The following is a 20813-nucleotide window of genomic DNA, read 5'->3' as shown; positions in this document are numbered from 1 at the left end:
ATCTCTTTCCATGTTTCTTTAGCTTCAGTTTAATTCCATTTCAGCGCCAAAAAACTTGCTTGCTATATTTAAAATTTACAGTTTCCCAGGCAATCCTTCCATTGAAATATCCTCGTGGCTGAAGAAGCAACAAGAATAGATTTTAAACCGTATAATTAGATATTTTCGGAACTTTTTGGGAGATTTCAGTAGCCAACTAGTAATTTATTCCGCCTCCAGCAACTTACCGTGCAAGCGTTGTGAAAAGACTTGTCACCCAGAATTATCCGCACTCTTATGCATCTTTCTCGAAAATTTTCCATTGTGCACAAGCAGGGCCGTGTCCAAACTTTTGTTTAAAGGGGGTGGTAGATTTTTGGGGGAGGGGGGCCAAAAATATTTAAGAAATACATCAAAAAAATTTTATATACATTTTTGTTACGTTTCTACGAGTCAAGCAAGCATTTTGCGGAGAGAGAGGAGTCAATGCCCCTCTCCCGCCCCCCGTGATACGGCCTTGTGCACAAGGTAATTTAAAACGACATTCATGGTAGAATACTATAGAAAACGAAAGATACCGACTGATGTTTTATTCTATTCATATTATTGAAAAAAAAAACATTTAGTCTTTTTTTTCATCTCTGAAGTAGCTTCATAGTTGCTACAGAATATTGGTGCTCAGTGAGTACTCGATAAGATTAATAATCCTACCAGTGTTCAGCTATATTTCATAGAGATGGAGGGGAAAAGTGCATATAGGGTACATTTGTTAAGAGCTGTGAGGCTTCCACATTACTATTCTGTAGTATATGCCACTTAACATAAGAATAAAAAAGCTCTACAATTACCAAGCGAGGTAATTGGACAGTTACCTCGGACAAGGTAAGGTAGTTAAACAATAAGAAACAAGTGTGCGCGCTTGGTGGTCTTAAGCAAACCAATATGATAAGCCGTTTAGTCAACGTAAAATGAATTGAAATAGCTATAATCGCATACAGAATAGGTTTATTCGGCGAACCAGGGGCACGTAAAGAATTACATCTCTACCATTTTTTTTGGGGGGGCGGGGAGGGGTGTTGGGAGCGTTTTGTTAAAATATTTTAAAGTGATGAAATATTCTCCGTCAGATGAGGGCTACACCTATATCGCAGAGAAGGCCATTTAGAGTGGATACTTCATTTTTCCTTATGCTAAATATTAGGAGGTATATGAGCCGTTAGAAATCAAATCCCACGATACATATTGTCTTACTTTTGAGTCGAAAGTGTAATATTTGGGAATAACCCTGTTTTGTCGATTGGTGATGTTTTAAAAAGCCCAACAGGCAGGGTCGTAACCAGGATTTTTTGGGGGGTGGGGTACATTTTTTCCTTCAACACATCAACATTTGTTTATATTCATTTCTGTTAAGGGGAGGGGGGTTCAAAGCCCCTACCCCACTGGATACGGCATTCCCTACAGGTTCTTTTTTTTTTAGCCTGCCCCTATTAAACAAATAGTGTATTCAATTAGCTTGTACCTTCATTTGTTTCTGTACTTAATTTTATTCTGCGAAAGCGATACCCCCCCCCCTCCCCAACACCCTATCGATGAGGATGTCACTAGCCTAAAGCTCAAGAGCTATAGACGAAAGCTAGGCAAAGAAAAGCATACCTTTCTAATAAAGTGTTTATGTATTTCCTGACTGATCCTTCATCATTGAAAGCGCAGATTTAGGCTACTATTTCCATTAGATTTGAGGTTTTCCATCTTGGGAACTTAGAGCATGCGGGTAAGAAATAATCGTTATGGAAACAGATGTACATGACGTCACTAGTAACTTCTGCGTTTTATAGTAGAATTAGGCTTAGCTATAATTCTGTTGTTCTGTAAGAATAAAAAGCAGACAATATGAAGCAATATAAGACTTTATCGGTAGAATGTTTGATAATTATTAAGACTAAGCAGAGGTATATACAAAATCGGGAAACCTAAGTATTGAAAGGTCAAAATTTCCATAAATTGTCAGAAACATTACTTTTTTCTGATTTTATTCGAAAATGAAATTTTCTTCAGATTTAAACAGCTTCTCAAAAGTTTTTTAATATTTTTATATACTTTTCTAAATTTCTCTTTTGACGAAAATCAAACATTTTTTTTTCAAATTGGCGAAAGACATACCTTCATGCGGGGAAAAAATTCAGCACTACCATTGAGCTTCATTCAGACATACAAAAGTAATTACACAATTTGTTCAAATTTTTATTTTTGGTTGGAACTTTACTAAGAAAAATGTAAAAAAATATATTTGCATAACCACTCCTATAAATCTCTCTGTAGGAGTACCTTGAATAAAGAATTTTGAAAAACGTACCTGTTTTCCTGGGTTTTTTTTCGTCGGATGCCTTCCTCCCAACCACGGATTCATTCACAAAGGCAGAGAATCGAAAGATTGGTACCTGCGGTAGGTACCAATCTCCTTTACCTGTTTATGGTAATAAACCTATAAAAATTAAAAAAATAAAACTGTTGAAGTGACTGTTTGAAGTAATTTCTGTTGGTTTTGAGTTTGACTTGAGTATCCATTTTAGTTTTTACTCGTTCGGGATTTAATTATTCATCAATAAATATTTGTTATCCTTAGTTCTGACGTTATTATCTATTTTAGTTTTTGTTTGTTTGGGTTTCATTCATTGTTTGATAGTAGTAGTATCGGAATAACGACACTTCTTGACTGCTAACCATTGTTTGATAGTAATTTCTGGTAGTTTCAAGTTTGAATTATTATAGGTCTTTATTTTTAAAGTATTAACATGGTTTTAACTTTTCTTTACAAAACTTCTTTTGTGTGAAGTTTTCTTAAATCATTCTACAAAAAAGAATGAGACAGAAACAACTGAAGAAAAACAAATGCTGTCACCTATTTATTGCAACCTTAGTGAGGCCAACTATATTGACTATTTCTCTTGTACGAATCGTTGCCAAAACTCATTCTGATTATTGGATAATTCTTGGGCCGAATAACCACTGATTATTGGGCCGAATAACCACTTCCTAGCTAAGTTATCCATTATAGGCTGCCTCACCATTGTAGTATAATATTTGTAGGCATAAATATATAATGAGAAGGAGGTAATAGGCTTAAGATTGCTTGAAACAGACGACAATCCTTGTTGATAGAAGAGCATCGGCAAATGTGGAAAACGATGTAGAGACCAAGATGGTCTCAGGATTGGACAAAGCCTCCATACAACTGGAGGTCACACGTACTTCTTGCTGTCTGATTCTTAGACAAGTAACCATTTGTTATATGTCACCGCATTATGACAGATACTTGAGATGGTAAAATAAGTCCTAGTACGGGCGCCAGTAGACAAAAAGACGCTTAGTTTCATGTCGTCATGACACATCTGTTTCACGCAATTTGAAAGCAGTTTCTAGTCATATCAAACACACTGATTACGATTATACCCGGGAATAGGTACTTGACCCTTAGAAATGACCTGAAAGGTTAGGAAAAAACTATCTCGAGAGTTTTAGTATATAAGAATGTAAGAGTATAAGAATATAAGAACGGGGCTTATACTCATGGAGTTTCTTCTGAGTGAGCGTGCTGGTGATTGGAAAGAGCATCTGAACTCGGTGAGTCTAATGGTCCCGTACATGGCATCTTCCGGCCATTATAAGTATGCTGAGTGTTTGATGATATACTTGAAAGAAATGCAAGACATTCCAGAAGGAATACGTGCAGAATTTTTGTCCAGCTTTTTCAATGTCAAGCGCAAAGAATGTTCGGTGAACCTTGTGCCACCTGATCATGTCTTTGAATCTAGCCTAAACCTAGAAGCTAAGCAAAAAAGTGGCATTAAAGGTATAACTCTAAGCCCGTTAGCCGTTTCAAAGTGGACAACTATAGTATCGTTTTGTGCAAAAGTTTTAAAGGCCCGGTGCCAACTGGCCGGAATTGAAGGGCTAAGTGAATTTGACAATAAAGCGGCGAGGGCTGATAAAGTAGAGTTTCTAGTTGAGAAGACTCCGAATGTCATTGACGGCAATTTAAATCCATTCAGATCTGATGAAGGGACCTTGACTACCATAGTGAAATATGAAGTGGTTGATGAAGGAGTCGGAAAGGAACTTCTAGCTACAGAAAACATCTGCCTCAAAGTTAAAGGATTTCTGAGTGGTAAAATGTCTAGTTTCTCAAAAATAAAAGTTAAAACCATGGACACGCCAAAAAAACTGATTATTGCAGTCAAAAGGGTAGCTGTCACAGCATTACAGGAACTTGATGTTATTAAAAAGGTCATGCTGACATGCCAAGGGGGTCAAGGATCTCCAGTCGATGTGTTGGGAAAACTATTATCGCATGAATTGCTTCCATTTTCAAATAGCATTTTTGAAGAAAAAGAAGGTGTTCCAAGACTACGTAGTGGTACAAAATCAGTTTTGCTAGATCTATTCAAGAACTATTTGAATATACACTCGCGGCTAACTGTAGCGGACAGCCAAAACTGCAACCAAGTGGGAGTGGTTGTTGATTTCATGCCATATTTTAGGTCTCAGAAGCCAATTGAAAAAGAGACTTTGAAATATTTCTCTCAGAGAATATTTCGGAAACTTCTGGATATATCACCTCCAGACACTCGACAGTTGCATGTGGTTGCAGATAGGTATGACGGAATTTTTGGTCACAAGGACCCTTCTGGCACTTCTGTCTGCCTCAAAGATAGTAGCGGGAGCCATGAACGAAAAGGCAATAAATTGTTGACAAAAAACATTTCTGTGACAGAGACAATCATGCTTGAAAACTTAGATGTTCTTCTCACGAATTCCAAGCGTAAAGCAAAGATCATCGAATTAGTTTTTGCATAATGAAAGAACCAGTGCATTCCCAGAAATGATTTCAGCATTTTTCTTGGAGGAGGCTTTTCAGAGAGAAATAGCGTGGTGAAGCTCCAGATGGATGAAGTTCCTGTCATTATTGCAGAGCTCGAAAGCACCCAAGAGGAGGCCGGCGCTCGCATAGTGCTTCATGTTGCATTTTGCTCACGGAATGGGTGTTCGAAAGTTATTGTTCATGCTAATGACACAGACATTATTGTGATTTTACTTCAACATTACCAACAGCTGGCTTTACTATCTCAGCACTAAAATCCCGAGCTGTTTGTAGAGTTTCCCGAAAAATTAATTCCAGTTTATTGGGTGGCAAAATCGACACCAACTTCATTGTTATCCTCTTTGGCTCTATTGCATTGTTTGAGTGGTTGTGAGATGACCAGTTTTGTTACTCCAAAGGAAAAAAGACATTTCTGAGTGCAAGTGTGAAGAGTGGATTATTGGAAGCTACGGCTGATTTAAGCAAGAAGATTGAAAGTGGCATTTCAAACTTAGCTTCATTTAAACAGGAAATGACGCGTACCGTAAGAAGCCTGGTGACTTTAAGTCATTCAATGATCTTCGGGTCCATCTCTTCCATAGGAAGAACGGTCTAAAAAATATTCTGCCGACCAAGAACACTTTTCGGTTCCATATAGAGCGTGTCCTTTTCCAACTTCATATCCTGCTCCAGGCTCTGAAACCCCTTCAATTATCCACAGCCCCTTCAATTGCGGATTGGTATTCAGCAAAGCCCAAGGTGTGATACCATTAACTTGTTCCTTGCCTTAGTGGCCACTTTCGATCCAGAGAATCTCGCCATATTGCACTTGTACAAATGGTTGCAGGTCGCGTTGTGATACTCCCTAGTTTTTATTCGTTTTTAGATTGACTCGGTTATTAATTGTAAATTCTGTTGGTTTTGATAATTTATTTATTCATGGTAGTTTACGGTAGTTTTACGCTTGAAAACTTATTTGACTTGATTTCTGCTCATTTTTGTTTAATGTAGCTCTTTACTTTTCTTTGAAAAGGTTATAGTATGGTTGAATTTTTGAAAGTAAAAATATTTTGTTCATTATTTCTGGATTTTCGTTTTAATTTTTACAGAATATTTTTGTTAATATACAAAGGTACGAATGAGTCAATTGTCTTGACGATAAATCTAAACAAAAACATAACAAGTGTACTTCGTCATATTGCCTCCTGAAAGACTTTTACAAAACCTTTAGTGGTTGATACTAGCATATAAAAAAGGTAAATTATGTCACCAGATAAATGGGCTATCTGAAATAAAGTGTGACATGTCAACTTCAGCTCTTTTTTTGTTTTTTGTTTTTTTTAGCTCTTTTTTGTGTGTCTTTTTTTCGTGTCAAATTTAGAAACCAAAGAAAAAAGATTCGTTTCATGCTCTTGAGGTAAAAAGTATGCTTGAACTTAAAAGGTTTAAGTCTGTGGCGCATTCTCGGAAACCAATCACATTGTTCCTGATTTCTGGAGAAACAAATAACTCCATCTTCTAAAAACCAGATTGGTTTTAAAACCTTCTGAGCCAATAATTACAACGTAAAGTTAAATTCCACTCGGTTGGTTCTCCTGTATGAAAATTCATTGCATTAAAAGAAAAATGTTTTGAGCCCCTAAATTTTCCAAGACCTATTTATCTGTGGTGAAACTGTTAATTCTCGTAGATTGCAATTAGAAATAAGCTTTTTTCGTTTAATTCTTTCCAATTGTGGGCATAGACAGATTTTCAAACAAAGAACAAATCAATAATGAGGCATTGACGTTCGTCAGTATTGGGACGCCTTAACGTAAAAACTTTTACTAAGCAAACTTTTTTCGTCATTGTCACCTTGAGAAAATATCCTGGTTCTTTTTTTGTTTCTCTTTTTCCCAGTAGTTAGACAAAAATTGGGTTTAGTCCTGTCAGTGATTAATAACATCCTTAAAATGTTCTTCCTATTACAATAGAACGATACACAAAGTATGACTAGGGTAGTACATTTAATAAAATTCTTGAAGCATCAATATATAATACTAAAAACAAGACTTGAAGCAGAGAAAAAGAAATTTCGGACATTCACCGGTGAATGTCGACATTAACCAGATTAAATAAAAAAAAAGTTTTTTAAGCTGAAAATAAGGAGCAACACTAAAACTTAGAACGAACAGAAATAATTACACATATGAGAGGGTTCGCCCCCTCGTCAATGCCTCGATCTTTTTGCTAAAGTTCGAATTTTGTTCCAATTCTTTAAGAATGATTCTGAATCACAAAGGGTTTAATTAGAATAAATAGCTCTTATGAAAGTACTAAAAAAACGTTTGCGTAAAGAGCGAGGTATTGACGAGGGGGCGACCCTCCTCATATACGTAATAATTTCTGTTTGTTCTAAGTTTTAATGTTGCTCCTTACTTTCAGTTGAAAAAACTTGTTTTTTTTATTTAATTTCTGATCGTTTTTTAAATAATGCTGAGAAACCTGAAGCACCCTTCATGGAAAATTCCCTTCCCCCATGAAAAAATCCTCCCACAAAACCTCCCCCCCCCCAGAAAAAATTCCCCCTCAAAACGTCTGTATACTTTTCAACAACCAATACTATATGTAAACAATGGGCAAAGTTCACGACTTGCAGCACTTCCCCCGGGGACTGTGGGGGATTTAGTCATCCTCAAAGACATAGTTATTAGATTTTTCTACTATACTGAACAAAATGAACATCTCAAATTCTGATCGGGTGACTTTGGGAAAAAATGAGCCTGGGAGGGGGCCTAGTTGCCCCAGGTTTTTTGGTCACTTAAAAAAGGCACTAGAAATTTTTAATTTCCTTTCAAATGAGCCCTCTCGTGATATTCTAGAACCACTGGATCGACACGATCACCCCTGGGAAGAAAAAAAAAACCAAATAAACAGGCATCCATGATCTTTCTTCTGGCAAAAATACAAAATTCCACATTTTTGCAGATGGGAGCTTGAAACCTCTACAGTAGGGTTCTCTGATACGCTAAATCTGATGACGTAATTTTATTTAAGATTCTATGAATTTTTAAGGGTGTTTCCCCCTTTTTTCAAAAATAAGCAAAATATTTTCAGGCTTGTAAATTTTGATGGGTAAGACTAAACTTGATGAAACTTATACGTTTGAAATCAGCATTAAAATCTGATTATTTTGATGTATCTATTGGTATCAAAAATTCTGTTTTTTTTTAGAGTTTCGGTTAGTATTGAGCCGGGTCACTTCTTACTTACAGTTCGTTACCACGAACTGTTTGATTTCGGACATTCACGGTAACACCGTGAATGTGAATGTGTTATATATATATATATATATATATATATATATATATATATATATATATATATATATATATATATATATATATATATTAAAAATAATCTTTAAAAAGTTTATTAAGTATATATTGTCGCCTATCTTGCATAGTCAGGACTAAAGCCCTAAGATCTTGGAAACTCCTTGAAAGTCCTAATGAGTGGCATTCATGTTGTTAGATTGTACAAATTCAAGAATTCCAAAAATTGACTGTCTAGAAACTAAATGAAAAAAAGGACAATTGTAAAATCGAAACAATTAATCAATTTAAAGTATGTTACAAAACATTTAATATAATTAAAGTACTTTAATAATATTAAAAGTACTTTGAATAATAAAAAATACTTTATGCTTGGTAATTCTCATTCGTTAGAAAAAGAAAAACAAACAACATTTTTATGATTATTTATCTACAGATTTCTTGACCCATGGTTTTTCTGCACTGAATTCTAAGAATTACGAACATTTTACCATCTACACTTTCCTCTGAAACATTGAGATCATCTACACTCCGTTTTGTGTATCTCTACGCCCCATCTGAATAGAGCATTCTAACAACAAGTTATGCAAAATCTCCTTCCCTATCCACTAAATCTCCCTTCCCCTTTTCTATCATGCCGATTGCAATAATTCAAAAGGTGGTATGTTGTGTGATGTAAATTTACAAGGGAGGAAAAAAAGGAAAAATAAAATGTTTTAATTTTTACTGTTTTGAATAAACGGTTGTTTCTATAAAAAAAAAAAAAAAAAAAAAAAAAAAAAAAAAAAAATCAAAACCCCCAATTTTCAACAGCTCATTTCAGTGAGAAGAGATCATCCTAAGTATTTCGGAAAACAAAAGAGATTTCTAAGTATCTTGAGAAGTCAAAAGTGATTGTAGTGAAACCAGCCTCCCTCCTACTCACTTGTTTCCCAAAATAGGCCTACAACTCAAAACGGACATAAATTACAATAAATAAACTATTCAAAATCAAAACAATCAGAAACTATATGGAGTAGTGCAATTTTTTTGTAAGCCTCTGGATTGCCCCAGTTGATATGGTGTTCAACCAGATTCTAGGTGGTGCTTCTGCTTTTAAGTCTGCTCTTTGACGTCACTAAGCACTTCACAACTAGTCCTAGTCATGGTGTAAGTTCTAAATTGCAGTTTTTTATTAAATAATAAAGATAATATCTTTTATTTCTTGATTATGGCAGGAATGTGTTGACAATAAACGGATAAAATCTAAAAGACAGCTCCCAGAGGCAAGGTTTGTGCATGGTCTGCCCATAAGACAAGGGCGACCAAGTGTAGGCTACTCATGCATCATCATACCCAAACTGAAAAGGCGTATCTTACATTTCCGTGGAGTTTTGGAAAAAGGGCCTAAGTCCACTATTTTCAAAAATGAGTTATGCATATGGTTCAAAAAAAATTGAAGAGATTATCGACTGGTCTATTCAAAATGGGCTTATCTTTAATTCTGAACGAGTTATGAATTATTCCAAAAGGGCATAAAAAAGAGCGTAAGTCCCTTTGCTTCTAAGTAACAAAAAATTCAGAAATTTGGACATTTCCAGCGAATTTGTATGAAAAAAATTAACTAGGAATCAGTTTTAGGTTTCTTAAATTCTGATTTGTGACAAAGATTTTTTCATTGTGCATTTTTATTTCATTTTGCTCTCCAGTAAAACTGGGAAAAATGAACTTAGACTTTTTGCAAAACGCCACGGATTTTCATAATTCTACACAAAAGCGAAAATGAAACTTTTAAGCTTCTACTACAAAAGTTTTTTTTTTTTAAGAAAATATATAACGAAACATCTCTGAGGCTACAATGGATAGTTGACCAATGCGGATTAAGTCTTGAATTTGGTAAAAGGTATATAAAATTATGTCAGATAGCCTTTGAGTGAGAAGCATTGGTAGTTTTTTTTGTATCTATTATGGCTGATTTCCCTCACAGCTTCTATAATCAGTGGGGGTTCTGGCTTCTCTTGCGCCCGGGTTAAAATCTTTATTAGCGCCCTCCCTCCCCCCGTTTCCCACAAAATTCCCAGGCAAAATTTTCATTTATTAAAAAAATTATTTTCAATTTATTATTAAATTGATATTTTATGTTTTAATTATTTTTCAGTTTATTCTTTTAATTATTTAATTATCATTAATTATCTTAATAATTTTTATCTAATTATTTATTAAATTATTTTTATTTAATTAATTAATATTTATTAATTATTTTCATATATTAACTACAACCTCTACTTTATTTTAATAAAAATAAAATTTCTAAAATTACAAAATTACAAATGGTTATAACCATTAGCTTGTTTATTTAAAATTTTGCGCACCTAAAATTTCTGTACCCGGGGCAACTGCCCCTGCTACCCCTCCCCTAAAACCGCCTCTGCCTATAATGCATGCATAACTCTGAAAACACGATCCGTGACTAAATACCAGCTCAAGAAATCGTTGCCCTTCTTTAACCCCTTTCCCAAAAAATTCGGGATAGGCCTACATGCTTTTGTTAGGGGCACAATAATATATAGGCTAGTATACATTTAAAATGACCACGATTGTCAGGTTAAAAAAAAACTATTCATCTGTTAACTTCACATGGAGTGATTGTTTATTACATACGTGCACACAGGGGAGGGGGATACGTCTCTTAAAAATTATGGCTTGATAACGCGCTCTTTAGCCTTTTTTAATGCCCTGGAATAATGCCCTTAACCTCCCCCCCCCAAGGAGTTAAAAAAATACAAACCTTTTTCTATAATGCCTTTAAAATCATTTTTGTACACTGCTAGTTTAAATTCATTGACATTCCTAGTATGAACAATCAAGATTAATTGGTGACCACTTACATGTTCAACAAAACTTAGAAATAAATAGAGAGCGATTGATGGCAGTAAGCTATGTAATGAGGGAATGTGCAGTCAAGAAATTAAGTTTCTTAAAGAATTCTGGGAATTCAGTTCTATTGCAGGGATTTCAACGAGATCAATGGTTGGACTGGACACGGGATCACCCAAATTTAACAGGGACAGACAATTTTTTTTTTATATTGCCTTGTCACTACTTCCAGCTTCGTGAGTCCGTTTATGAGCCACTAAATTAGATTTTTGGGAAAAGTTCTTATCACAAATTTCACAACGAAACGGTTTTTCACCAGAGTGCACTCGAAAGTGGGAGGTCAAATTCGAACTAGTGTTAAAGCCTCTTCCACAGACCTTACACAAAAAGGGCTTATCATCACTGTGAATTCTAACATGTTGTGCTAAGTTTGAAGCAGTTGAGCAGGATTTCCCACACATTGTACAAACATAAGGTTTTTCACCAGTGTGCACACGGATATGAGCTTTTAAGTTTGACTTTGAAGCAAATTCCTTTCCACACGTTTCACAGGAGAATGATTTTTCTCCAGTGTGAATGCGGAGATGTTGTACCAAGTTAGAACGCGTTGAAAAAGCTTTGCCACATAAATCACAAGAAAATAATTTTTGGCCAGTATGAGAACGAAGATGAGAGATCAGATTTGACCGTGTAGAAAAGCCTCTTCCACAAAGTTCACAGAAACAAAGTTTTTCGCCAGTGTGTGTACGAAGATGCTGCATCATGTTAGATGTGGTTGAACATGATTTTCCGCAGACACCACACACATAGGGTTTTTCACCAGTATGAACACGAATATGCGTTTGTAAATTTGAGGTTTGAGCAAAACCTTTTCCACAGATTCCACAGATGAAAGGTCTTTCACCGGTATGAATTCTATAATGAGCGTCCAAATGTGAATTTACTTTAAAACACTTGCCACATACCATACAAACATATCTACGATCATCAGAGTGAAGAGAAAGATGTGCTGCTAAGTCAGAAGTTTTCTCAAACTTTTCATCACAGATAGAACACACAAAGAAATTCTTTTCTTTCATGCAACTATGTTCAACAACCTTTGAGTTTAATGGCGTATAGGCTCCACATACACCACATACATGAAACTTAAGTTTGGTATGGTTCTGCACATGACCTCGCAAACTAGCACTAATGGAGAAACACTTGCCACACGTGGCGCAAACGAAGGGGTTTTTCACTGAGTGGATTCGAACATGCTCGATTAATAGAGAGCTACGTCTAAACTTTTCATCACATATATTGCAAGTGAAAATTTGAATCTCCGGATGGCTAAACAAATGATCAGCAAGAGCAGAGCTATCTTGAAAACAGGTTCTACAGACACCACAAGTATGATCACCATCTTTGGAATGAAGAAGAAAATGCATAGCTAAATCATAAGTTTTCTCAAATTTTTCATCACAAATAGGACAAACAAAAGACTTTGCTTCTTTGGTACAGTTATGTTTGACAACTTCTGAGTTTGTAAGCAAATACACTCCACATATGTCACAGACACCTGCCTTATCATCAACATGGGTCTCCACATGATCTCTTAAACTCAAACTGTCAGAAAAACACTTGCAACATATAGCACAAACAAAGGGTTGTTCCTTCATCTCAGGATGGGTGGTCAAATGCTCACTTAGTGCAGAACTATCTTTAAAACACTCTCCACAAACAACACAAATATTATCATTATTTTCCAAGTTTCCACAGACGTGTGTACTTTGCTCTTTTTCATCTATAAAATACAGTCCACATTCATCACATACAAGTTGTTCTTCTTCATCATGAAAAGTTTGGTGCTCCATAAACTCATGTTTTTCTTGAAATTCCTTACCGCATGTACCGCAAACATGCATGATGACCAAGCCAGCCTATTTTGATTTGTATTCAGCAAATCAACTTAATCCTACGAAAAAAATTAACATTTTAACCCATTGAAAAAGTGCTAAGTTTCGAAAATTAATAGAAAAGGGTAGAGGACAAATATTTAAAGCTAGAAAGGCTGGCTTAAGTTAGTATAGTTAATATTTCTGTTACAACAATATCAAGTGTCCCATATAGTCAACTATGGAACCCCAAACAAAAGAGTACAGTACTTTAAAGGGTGACATATATATCACACCCACACGTTCTCCAACTGAGAGGGCCTATAAAGCCAGGAGGTTTACCCAGTCAAATTCACAAAAGCAAATAACGAGATTAAGAGAAAAATTTGCTCCTTGCGCTTTCACAAAAAGCATAAATGCTGCAACCATTCAAATACCATTAGTTGATCATATAAAATCCATGACGAGTTTTTTTTTTTTTTTTTTTTTAATCAAACAGATAGGCTGGCAGTTCACAAAACCAGAACTAAAACTCAATTAGTTTTCTTATTTTTACACAAGCTGAGTGGAGGAAAACAATAGAAATAAATATAATATTCAGCTACTCATATATTTACAAAAAATTGTAAGGAGTGAGGAGTAGATAGTACACATGATTTGATGGTTGAAAACTACGTTTAGATTTAACATAATTTAGAGCTTTTTAAAATTATTGTTCCCCTGGGATTTCTGCAAAGTTCCTAGGGGGAAGTCTCTGCCATTTCCGTATTTTCAGGTATGGGGTTGTTCTAACTAATTAAATGGATAGACTGCTGCAACAAAAGCTTTGGTTGCACTAAAAACAGAGATATATTTCTACTGTTCTGTACTATCTCAGTGACAAGCCTTTTACGTTATCTAGGATGAGGCAGAGGAATGTTTTTCAATGTAAATTAAAAATTCACAACCCATTTGATGCTGATTTTCATACTACTAAGTTTTTTGTCTCTTAGGTACAAGTCAGGATTTATATTTAACCAAATATGAAGGCACGATTAGAGGAGATATTTTAAATTACTATCTATATTAAATTACTATTAATTATACAATAGTAATATTATTATCATTAATAGTGATATTATTAAACTACCATTAATATTTCATTTAACTATACAATATTATAGTTAAGTTACTATTAAATTAAGTTATTATGTGAATTTGACATGAAAATAACTTTGACACCAATAGGTAACCACTCACATATTTGTTGATCTCACTACTGCCTTGGCTAGTTCAAATGAAAACGTCCTCTGGAAGACGCTGAGAAAGAATCTCATATCTGTATAACTAAGTATCTGCTGAAACTTCCAGCTTATTACTTCTGCTGGAATGAAGTGTCAAGTAGGTTGAGCATGTCATGTGGAAACTTAGCCAAGCTGTTACAAAACAATGCCTCAACAGTACACCTCTTCCAACTTGGTAAAATTGAGAGGTCAAAAGAAAGCGTGGGTGTCCACAATCATAGTATTTGAATCCTGATAGACATCCAGTAAAGCCTACTACACTATATAGCAATGAATATCCTAGAACTTTCAACTGCTACTGGGTGCCACAATTAGCCAAAAAAGTCTGAAATGATGAAAAAAGTAAAAGAAGAATAGAAAGGTAGAACCAACAAGGACTTGAACAGGATTAATTCAGTCTAAAGCAGTGGAGGCAATCAGAAAACACTTCTGAATATTTCAATTGAATCTGACTTCAAATAAGGTATTAACTAGACGCAACAAAATTGTAATGATAACAAACAAACAAAAAAACACATGCAAGTTCAATTCAGTCTTTAGAATAATTTTTGAATAAAAATAATTTTGTTAAGGAGGTAGAATTTAATGGACTAAAAATTTTGAATATGCTATTTTGATTTTAGAACAATCTTTGAATAATAATAATTTTCTTAAGGAGGTAAAATTGAACAAATTAAAAATTTTGAATATGCTATTTTGATTTTAGAATTATTTTTGAATAAGAATAATTTTCTTCAGGAGGTAGAATTGAACAAACTAAAAATTTTGAATATGCTATTTTGATTTTACCCTTCGATCTTAACTATGAGCTGCATTCTTCTTCAATTTTTCTTTCCTGTTCAAATTGTTTTGATCTTCACAAATTTGCTTAATTTCAGTTTATGATGTTTTAAAGATCTGCAAATATATTTCCTAAGTTTAGAAAAAGAACCTTTGATATGAATTACATTTTCAGAACTAAAACCAGAGAAAAGAAACTGATAGCCTAACTGAAAATTAAGGTAAAATGTTGTTTTGTCAAGATTTCAATAAGTAATAGATCTTTCAAGTAGGCAAATTTCTAAGACTTAGAAATCAGAAGATGGTTAACATGGAAGTTTGGCAATACCTTCCTGGAGTATATTTTTGGCCCTGAATGCATCACTGAAATGAAACTTTCAATTTTCATTAGTATAGATGTATGAGCAGTCAAACACATTAGCAGACATGTTAAGAAAACAATTCTTACTTCATATAATTCATGCACAATAATCCTAGTTAATATATTTTGCAGCAGTAGAATCTTTATCTTCACTTCTGTCCTTGTTTTTCCTTTGTTTCTTAGAAATCCAAGAATTTCTTAAACCCGTATACTAAAAGGGTATATACCCCTACCCCTTAAAGACATGCAAATACATTTCCTAAATTTTGAAAAAAAATAATTGGTATGGCTTAAAATTTAACTCAAATAACAGGAATTGCATTTTCAGAACTAAAGCCAGAGAAAAAGAAACTGATAACTGAAAATTAAAGTAAACTGTTGTTTTGTTGAAACTTCAAGGTATTTTGAAGTACCTACCTTCACTCCTTCTCCCTCTAGACGGTCCTTAAATTTGCCTGCATGACATATCAATACCTATTGAAATTTTGACAAAACAACATTTCACTTTAATTTTCAGTTATCAGTTTCTTTTTCTCTGGCTTTAGTTCTGAAAATGCAATTCCTGTTATTTGACTTAAATTTTCAGCCATACCAATGATTTTTTTTCAAAATTTAGGAAATGTATTTGCATGTCTTTAAAACCTTATAAGTTGGGATTGAGCAAAGTTGTGATGCTGAAAAGAATTTTGTTGTATTTCATTTAAGCAGAAGATCTATTTTGCAAGGTTTCACTTTTATTATAGAGATATTTTTAAAGGTCAGGACCCTCTAGAGAAAGAAGGAGTAGAGGTGGTACTTCAAAATACCTTCCCATGATATACTTTAGCCTGTAGATCCATCCCTGAAAGTTTCATTTTCCTAACCTAACCCCTTTTCAAAATAGCCAAAAGTAGCTAAAGTAAAATTTCATCAAAATGCAATTCTGGGTAAGCTATATATTTGCATATTAGAGGGGTAGAGGTATATACTCTGTTAATACACAGGTTCTAAGAAATTCATGGATTTCTGAGAAACACAGGAAAAACAAGGACAGAAGTGAAGATAAAGATTCTCCTGCTGCAAAATATATTAACTAGGATTATTGTGCATGAATTATATGAAGTAAGAATTGTTTTCTTACAAGTCTCCTTATGTGATGGACTGCTCATACATCTATACGAATGAAAATTGAAAGTTTCATTTCAGTAATGAATTCAGGGCCAAAAATATACTCTGGGAAGGTATTGCCAAACTTCCATTACCTTAAATTGCAGCTTGGAGCAAATTTAAGGATTTTCCATCCTTGTAATGCTCCATGATGACATCTAATGTTTTTTTTTTGTCGTGATTTGCTTGCTACATTCGGGTTGTAGACTCAGCAGCTTCCCAGTTGTAGAGGAACTCCTGCTGTTGCCAATCTTTGTCAAGTCTTTGCTTGAAGGCAATCGTCGAGTCTGCAGACACCATATCTTCAGAGAGCTGATTCCACAAGTTGGTTATTCATTGGCTTAAGAAATGGCTTCTCTCTCGGATAGAAGAGTGCTTCTTGAAAATTTTCATTGAATGTCCTCTTGTCACAAAGCATTCTCGGGGAGCAAGGAGACCAGGAAGAGTATTTTTTGAAATGACTTTGTGGGTTAGAATCATGTTACCTCGCTTTATCTGGTATTTGAGAGTAGGGAGCTTCAGATGATGCAAATACTCTTTGTATGGCACTTGTTTGAGGCCATTAACCATCTTAGTTACTCTTCTCTGTACTTTTTCTAGTATTTCCCTGTCCTTCTTAAAATAGGGGGACACCAGGGACATTCCAATCTCAAGACGTGGACAAACCAGTGCCTTGTAAAGCTTCATAAATACTTTAGGACGCCGGCTAGAGATAGTTCTTTTAATAAGTCCAAGGGATTGGAAGGCAGAAGAAGATACAGATTTTGCATGGGTACTGAAACTCCGCCGATGATCAACAATGACTCCAAGATCTCTTTCTTCAGTAACTGCAGAGAGGGGGTTACCTTGGAGATGGTACTGCTGATGTGGATTATGTTTGCCAAAATGAATGACATGACATCTTTCAGCATTAAAGGAGAGGAGCCATTTATCAGCCCAGCTTCCAAGAATATCAAGGTCCATTTGTATAGATTGGAGATCAGATGGTATAGAAGCTTTGCCAACAAGTTTTGAGTCATCAGCATAAAGTGTGAGGAGGTTGGAGAGAAGGTTTGGTGCATCATTAATATAAAAATTGAAGAGACTTGGTCCAAGGATGGTCCCCTGAGGGACGCCACTTAACACAGTTATGGATGACAATAAATGAGGAACACCTTGAGAATCATAGACCCTGACGGCTTGTGTTCTTTCTGATAGGAAACTCTGTATCCACTGCACAGTAACACCATCAACAGCTGCTGCCTTCAGTTTTGCCATCAGGAATTCATGACATACCCTGTCAAAAGCTTTTGAGAGGTCCAGGAGCACCATATGAACAGGAAATCCTCAATCCAGCAGTGATGTTACATTCTCATATGTCTGTATTAGGTTAGTGTCAACGGATCTACCAGATCTGAAGCCATGTTGAGAAGCAGTTAGTTTCAAAGTGCTGAATGAGAGCTCTATTTACAAATCTCTTGAGCACCTTTACAACCACAGAAGTGATGCTGATGGGACGGTCTTTTTCAGCACAATCCTTGGGGCCTTTTTTGTGGATTGGTGTGACATATGACGTTTTCCAATCTGTAGGTAGCTCTCCGCTTTTTAGGGACAGCTGGAAGAGTCTGCAAAGAGGAGAAGCAAGGACATTTCTACACTCTTGAAGAAGCCTTGGGTGTAACCCGTCAGGTCCTTTGGACTTGTTAACATTGAGTTTATCAAGGCTAGATAAGACCATTTCTTCAGTAACTAACAGGCTAGGCATTGGGATAGATACAGAATGTGATGGTGCTGCAGGGATGGTTGGACAAGACTGGGTGGTGAAAGTGGAGGCAAACTGGACATTCAGTAAATTAGCTTTATCTATTGGTGACGAGTGCGTTACCCTGCTATGTTTGAGGTCAGGAATGGTGTGACGGTTAGGACTTTTAGCAGAAACATGCCTCCAGAAGGATTTGGGGTTTGCCTTGATATCTGTGGCAAGCTTCTCCTCAAATTCAGACTTCAGTTTCCTAACTGAGTCCAAGACGAGATTCCGAGCCTTTGCATACCTTAGCCAATTTTCCTGTGTTTTTTTCTTTTTGTACCTTTTCCAAGCTCTGGCTTTCCTATTGATAGTCCTTTTTGTGTCCTTTGTGAGAAACGGAAGTGTTTTTGGTTGTCTTTGATAAATAACACAGGAGTGCTTCTTTTCTGTTGAAAGGAGAGTTTCCTTGACATTCAACCATGACGTGTTGATATCAGAAGTAATGAGCTCTGACCAATTAATTGATACCAATTCCTGCTGTACTGGTATTTGCTGATAGTCAATAAAATTTTGAGGGCGCAAGTTAGTTTGAAGACGACTATTCATAGACAGCACAGAGAGGATAACTGAGTGGTCACTGTTACCAACAGGAGGAAGAAATTCATTTCTGATGAGAGAGTCTGGGTCACTCAGAATTACAAGATCCAACAAGGAAGGGTTCTGGTCACCACAGTGCCTTGTGGGTTTTTCAACTGTTTGGTGAAGGAAATTGTCAGATAAACAAGAGACAAATGGTGAATCCCCACTGCCAGATGCCGGATGACCAAGTCCATCCACCCACTCAACTGAGGGGAAATTAAAATTGCCAGTTATTATCAAATCAGATGCAATTGTTTGTGATACCAAGGAAGCCATTCAATCAATAATTTTTTTAAATGATGATCTCATCATTTAAATGATCTCATCATTTTAAATGATGATCTCATCATCAACTAAGTATAGTCTTGACAGGTCTATACTTATTGAAATCTTGACAAAACAACATTTTACCTTAATTTTCAGTTAGGCTATCAGTTTCTTTTTCTCTGGTTTTAGTTCCAAAAATACAATTCCTGTTATATGAGTAGAATTTTAAGTCACATCAAAGGTTCTTTTTCTAAATTTAGGAAATATATTTGCAGATCTTTAAAACATCATAAACTGAAATTAAGCAAATTTGTGAAGATCAAAACAATTTGCTACTTCATTTACTACTACTACTACTACTACTAAAAACTCACCACAGCACCAAGCCACCTGAGGCCAACACAGCTATGCATGCTCCTCCTCCACCCCAATTCAAAGCCTCCCTTTTTAACTGCCCACAAAGTTCCCATTTCCTTTAATTCTTTCTTTATGACGTCCTCCCACCCCAGACAGGGACGACCTGCTTTCCATTTAGCCTTAGATGGTTGGCCAAAAAGAACAATCTTTGGCAATCTGTCATCCTTCATCTGCACAATGTGCCCTAACCACCTCAACCTTTCTTTCATTATAGCCCTAGAGAGCAGTATTGAACCACATTTTTTGTATAGCCTATTGTTTGAAATATGGTCAATTAGCCAGGTACCCAGAACAATCCTTAAGCAATTTCTCTGGAAAACAATTAGCAAATCTTCATCTGCTTTTTGGAGTGTCCATGCTTCAGAGCCATATTTGACCACTGTCATCACTGTAGCTTCCAATTTTCTTATCTCGGTTTGTAGAATTATCTCCTTATTCTTCAAGAGTTTTTTTATCTGTGAAAAAACACCCTGAGCCTTGGCTATTCTATTTTTAACATCTTCACTGCTCCCACCATCTTTATTAATAATAATATTACCAGGGTAAGTGAAGCTGCCCACCTGATCAATCTTTTCATTACCCAACGTCAACTTTTCATCTTCAGTTAATCCTAGCCTTAGTGACTTAGTCTTCCTAACATTAATTTTCAAACAAATTCTAGCACCCTGAACTTGCAAAAACCTCTAAAACTTCATTCATTTTGCTCACACTTTCATCTAGGATGCTTAAATCATCAGCATAATCCAAGTCCAGGATAATTTTTCCTCCCCATTTGATTCTGTGGTCTCCCATTGCCTTTCCTGTGCTCCTTCATTTAGGCTAATCAGAAGATCTTTTCTGCAAGGTTTCACTTTCATAACATAAAGATTTATAAAGGTCATCAAAGGTCACTGCCCTCCTTTTAAAGGGAAAAGGAGTGGAAGTATGCACTTCAAATTACCCTCCTATGACATAGGTCTACTTTAGTCTGTAGATCCATTCCAGAAAGTTTTATTTTCCTAACTTAGCCCCTTTGTAAGATATCAAAAAGTACCTAAACTAGAATTTTACCGAATCCAATAATTTATCTCTTTTTCTATTATATTAGGCTGCTCAACTCCTTTCCTACCAATAAGCTTAGCCCTGAAGCCTAGATATGTGAATAGGCTACATTTCTGGATGTTGTTAATCATAGTGAACAGCTTTCCGACTTAGAAAAAGCTATTGTGAATTATAATGCTAGTAATTTTAATTAATATCATACTTTACTAGATTTTAATCAGCAGGTTCTGTGAGGGGATGTTTCAATGTTTTTCAATAACAAGCTTTTAATT

The 20813-nt window shown here is 35.5% G+C and overlaps 3 protein-coding genes across 8 annotated transcripts in view; all 3 read right to left on the bottom strand.

The window, feature by feature from the left end:
- Positions 1-1768, bottom strand: part of Rab3-GEF (Rab3 GDP-GTP exchange factor) — a 231527-nt gene extending 229759 nt beyond the window's left edge. For all 4 annotated transcript variants that reach the window (XM_089099430.1, XM_089099420.1, XM_089099424.1 and 1 more), the window contains exon 1: positions 1633-1768. The gene's annotated coding sequence lies outside the window, so the exon portion shown is untranslated. The remainder of the gene's footprint in view (positions 1-1632) is intronic.
- LOC148954965 (uncharacterized) lies at positions 1759-20813 on the bottom strand. 3 transcript variants are annotated; one of them, XR_016142758.1, is made up of 4 exons: positions 20749-20813; positions 10919-12961; positions 2333-2461; positions 1759-1845 (listed from the first exon to the last, which is right to left on the bottom strand). XR_016142758.1 is itself a non-coding variant. In XM_089099443.1 (2 exons), exon 2 carries the CDS (start codon positions 12909-12911, stop codon positions 11214-11216), a length of 1698 nt encoding a protein of 565 aa, XP_088955569.1. In that variant the 5' UTR covers positions 12912-12961; positions 20744-20808; the 3' UTR covers positions 10500-11213. The 3 variants fall into 3 exon arrangements, 1 of the variants encoding a protein (XP_088955569.1); XR_016142756.1 differs by having other exon boundaries at positions 20744-20808; XM_089099443.1 differs by lacking the exons at positions 1759-1845; positions 2333-2461 and having other exon boundaries at positions 10500-12961; positions 20744-20808.
- On the bottom strand, positions 17836-19092 carry LOC148954966 (uncharacterized). Its single transcript, XM_089105849.1, has one exon. It carries the CDS (start codon positions 19090-19092, stop codon positions 17836-17838), a length of 1257 nt encoding a protein of 418 aa, XP_088961975.1.

Source organism: Artemia sp. Qi Xiang Cuo, chromosome 2 (assembly GCF_049724085.1).
Source record: "Artemia sp. Qi Xiang Cuo chromosome 2, ASM4972408v1, whole genome shotgun sequence".
Taxonomy (NCBI): domain Eukaryota; kingdom Metazoa; phylum Arthropoda; class Branchiopoda; order Anostraca; family Artemiidae; genus Artemia; species Artemia sp. Qi Xiang Cuo.
This window is presented reverse-complemented; position numbering and strand designations above follow the sequence as displayed.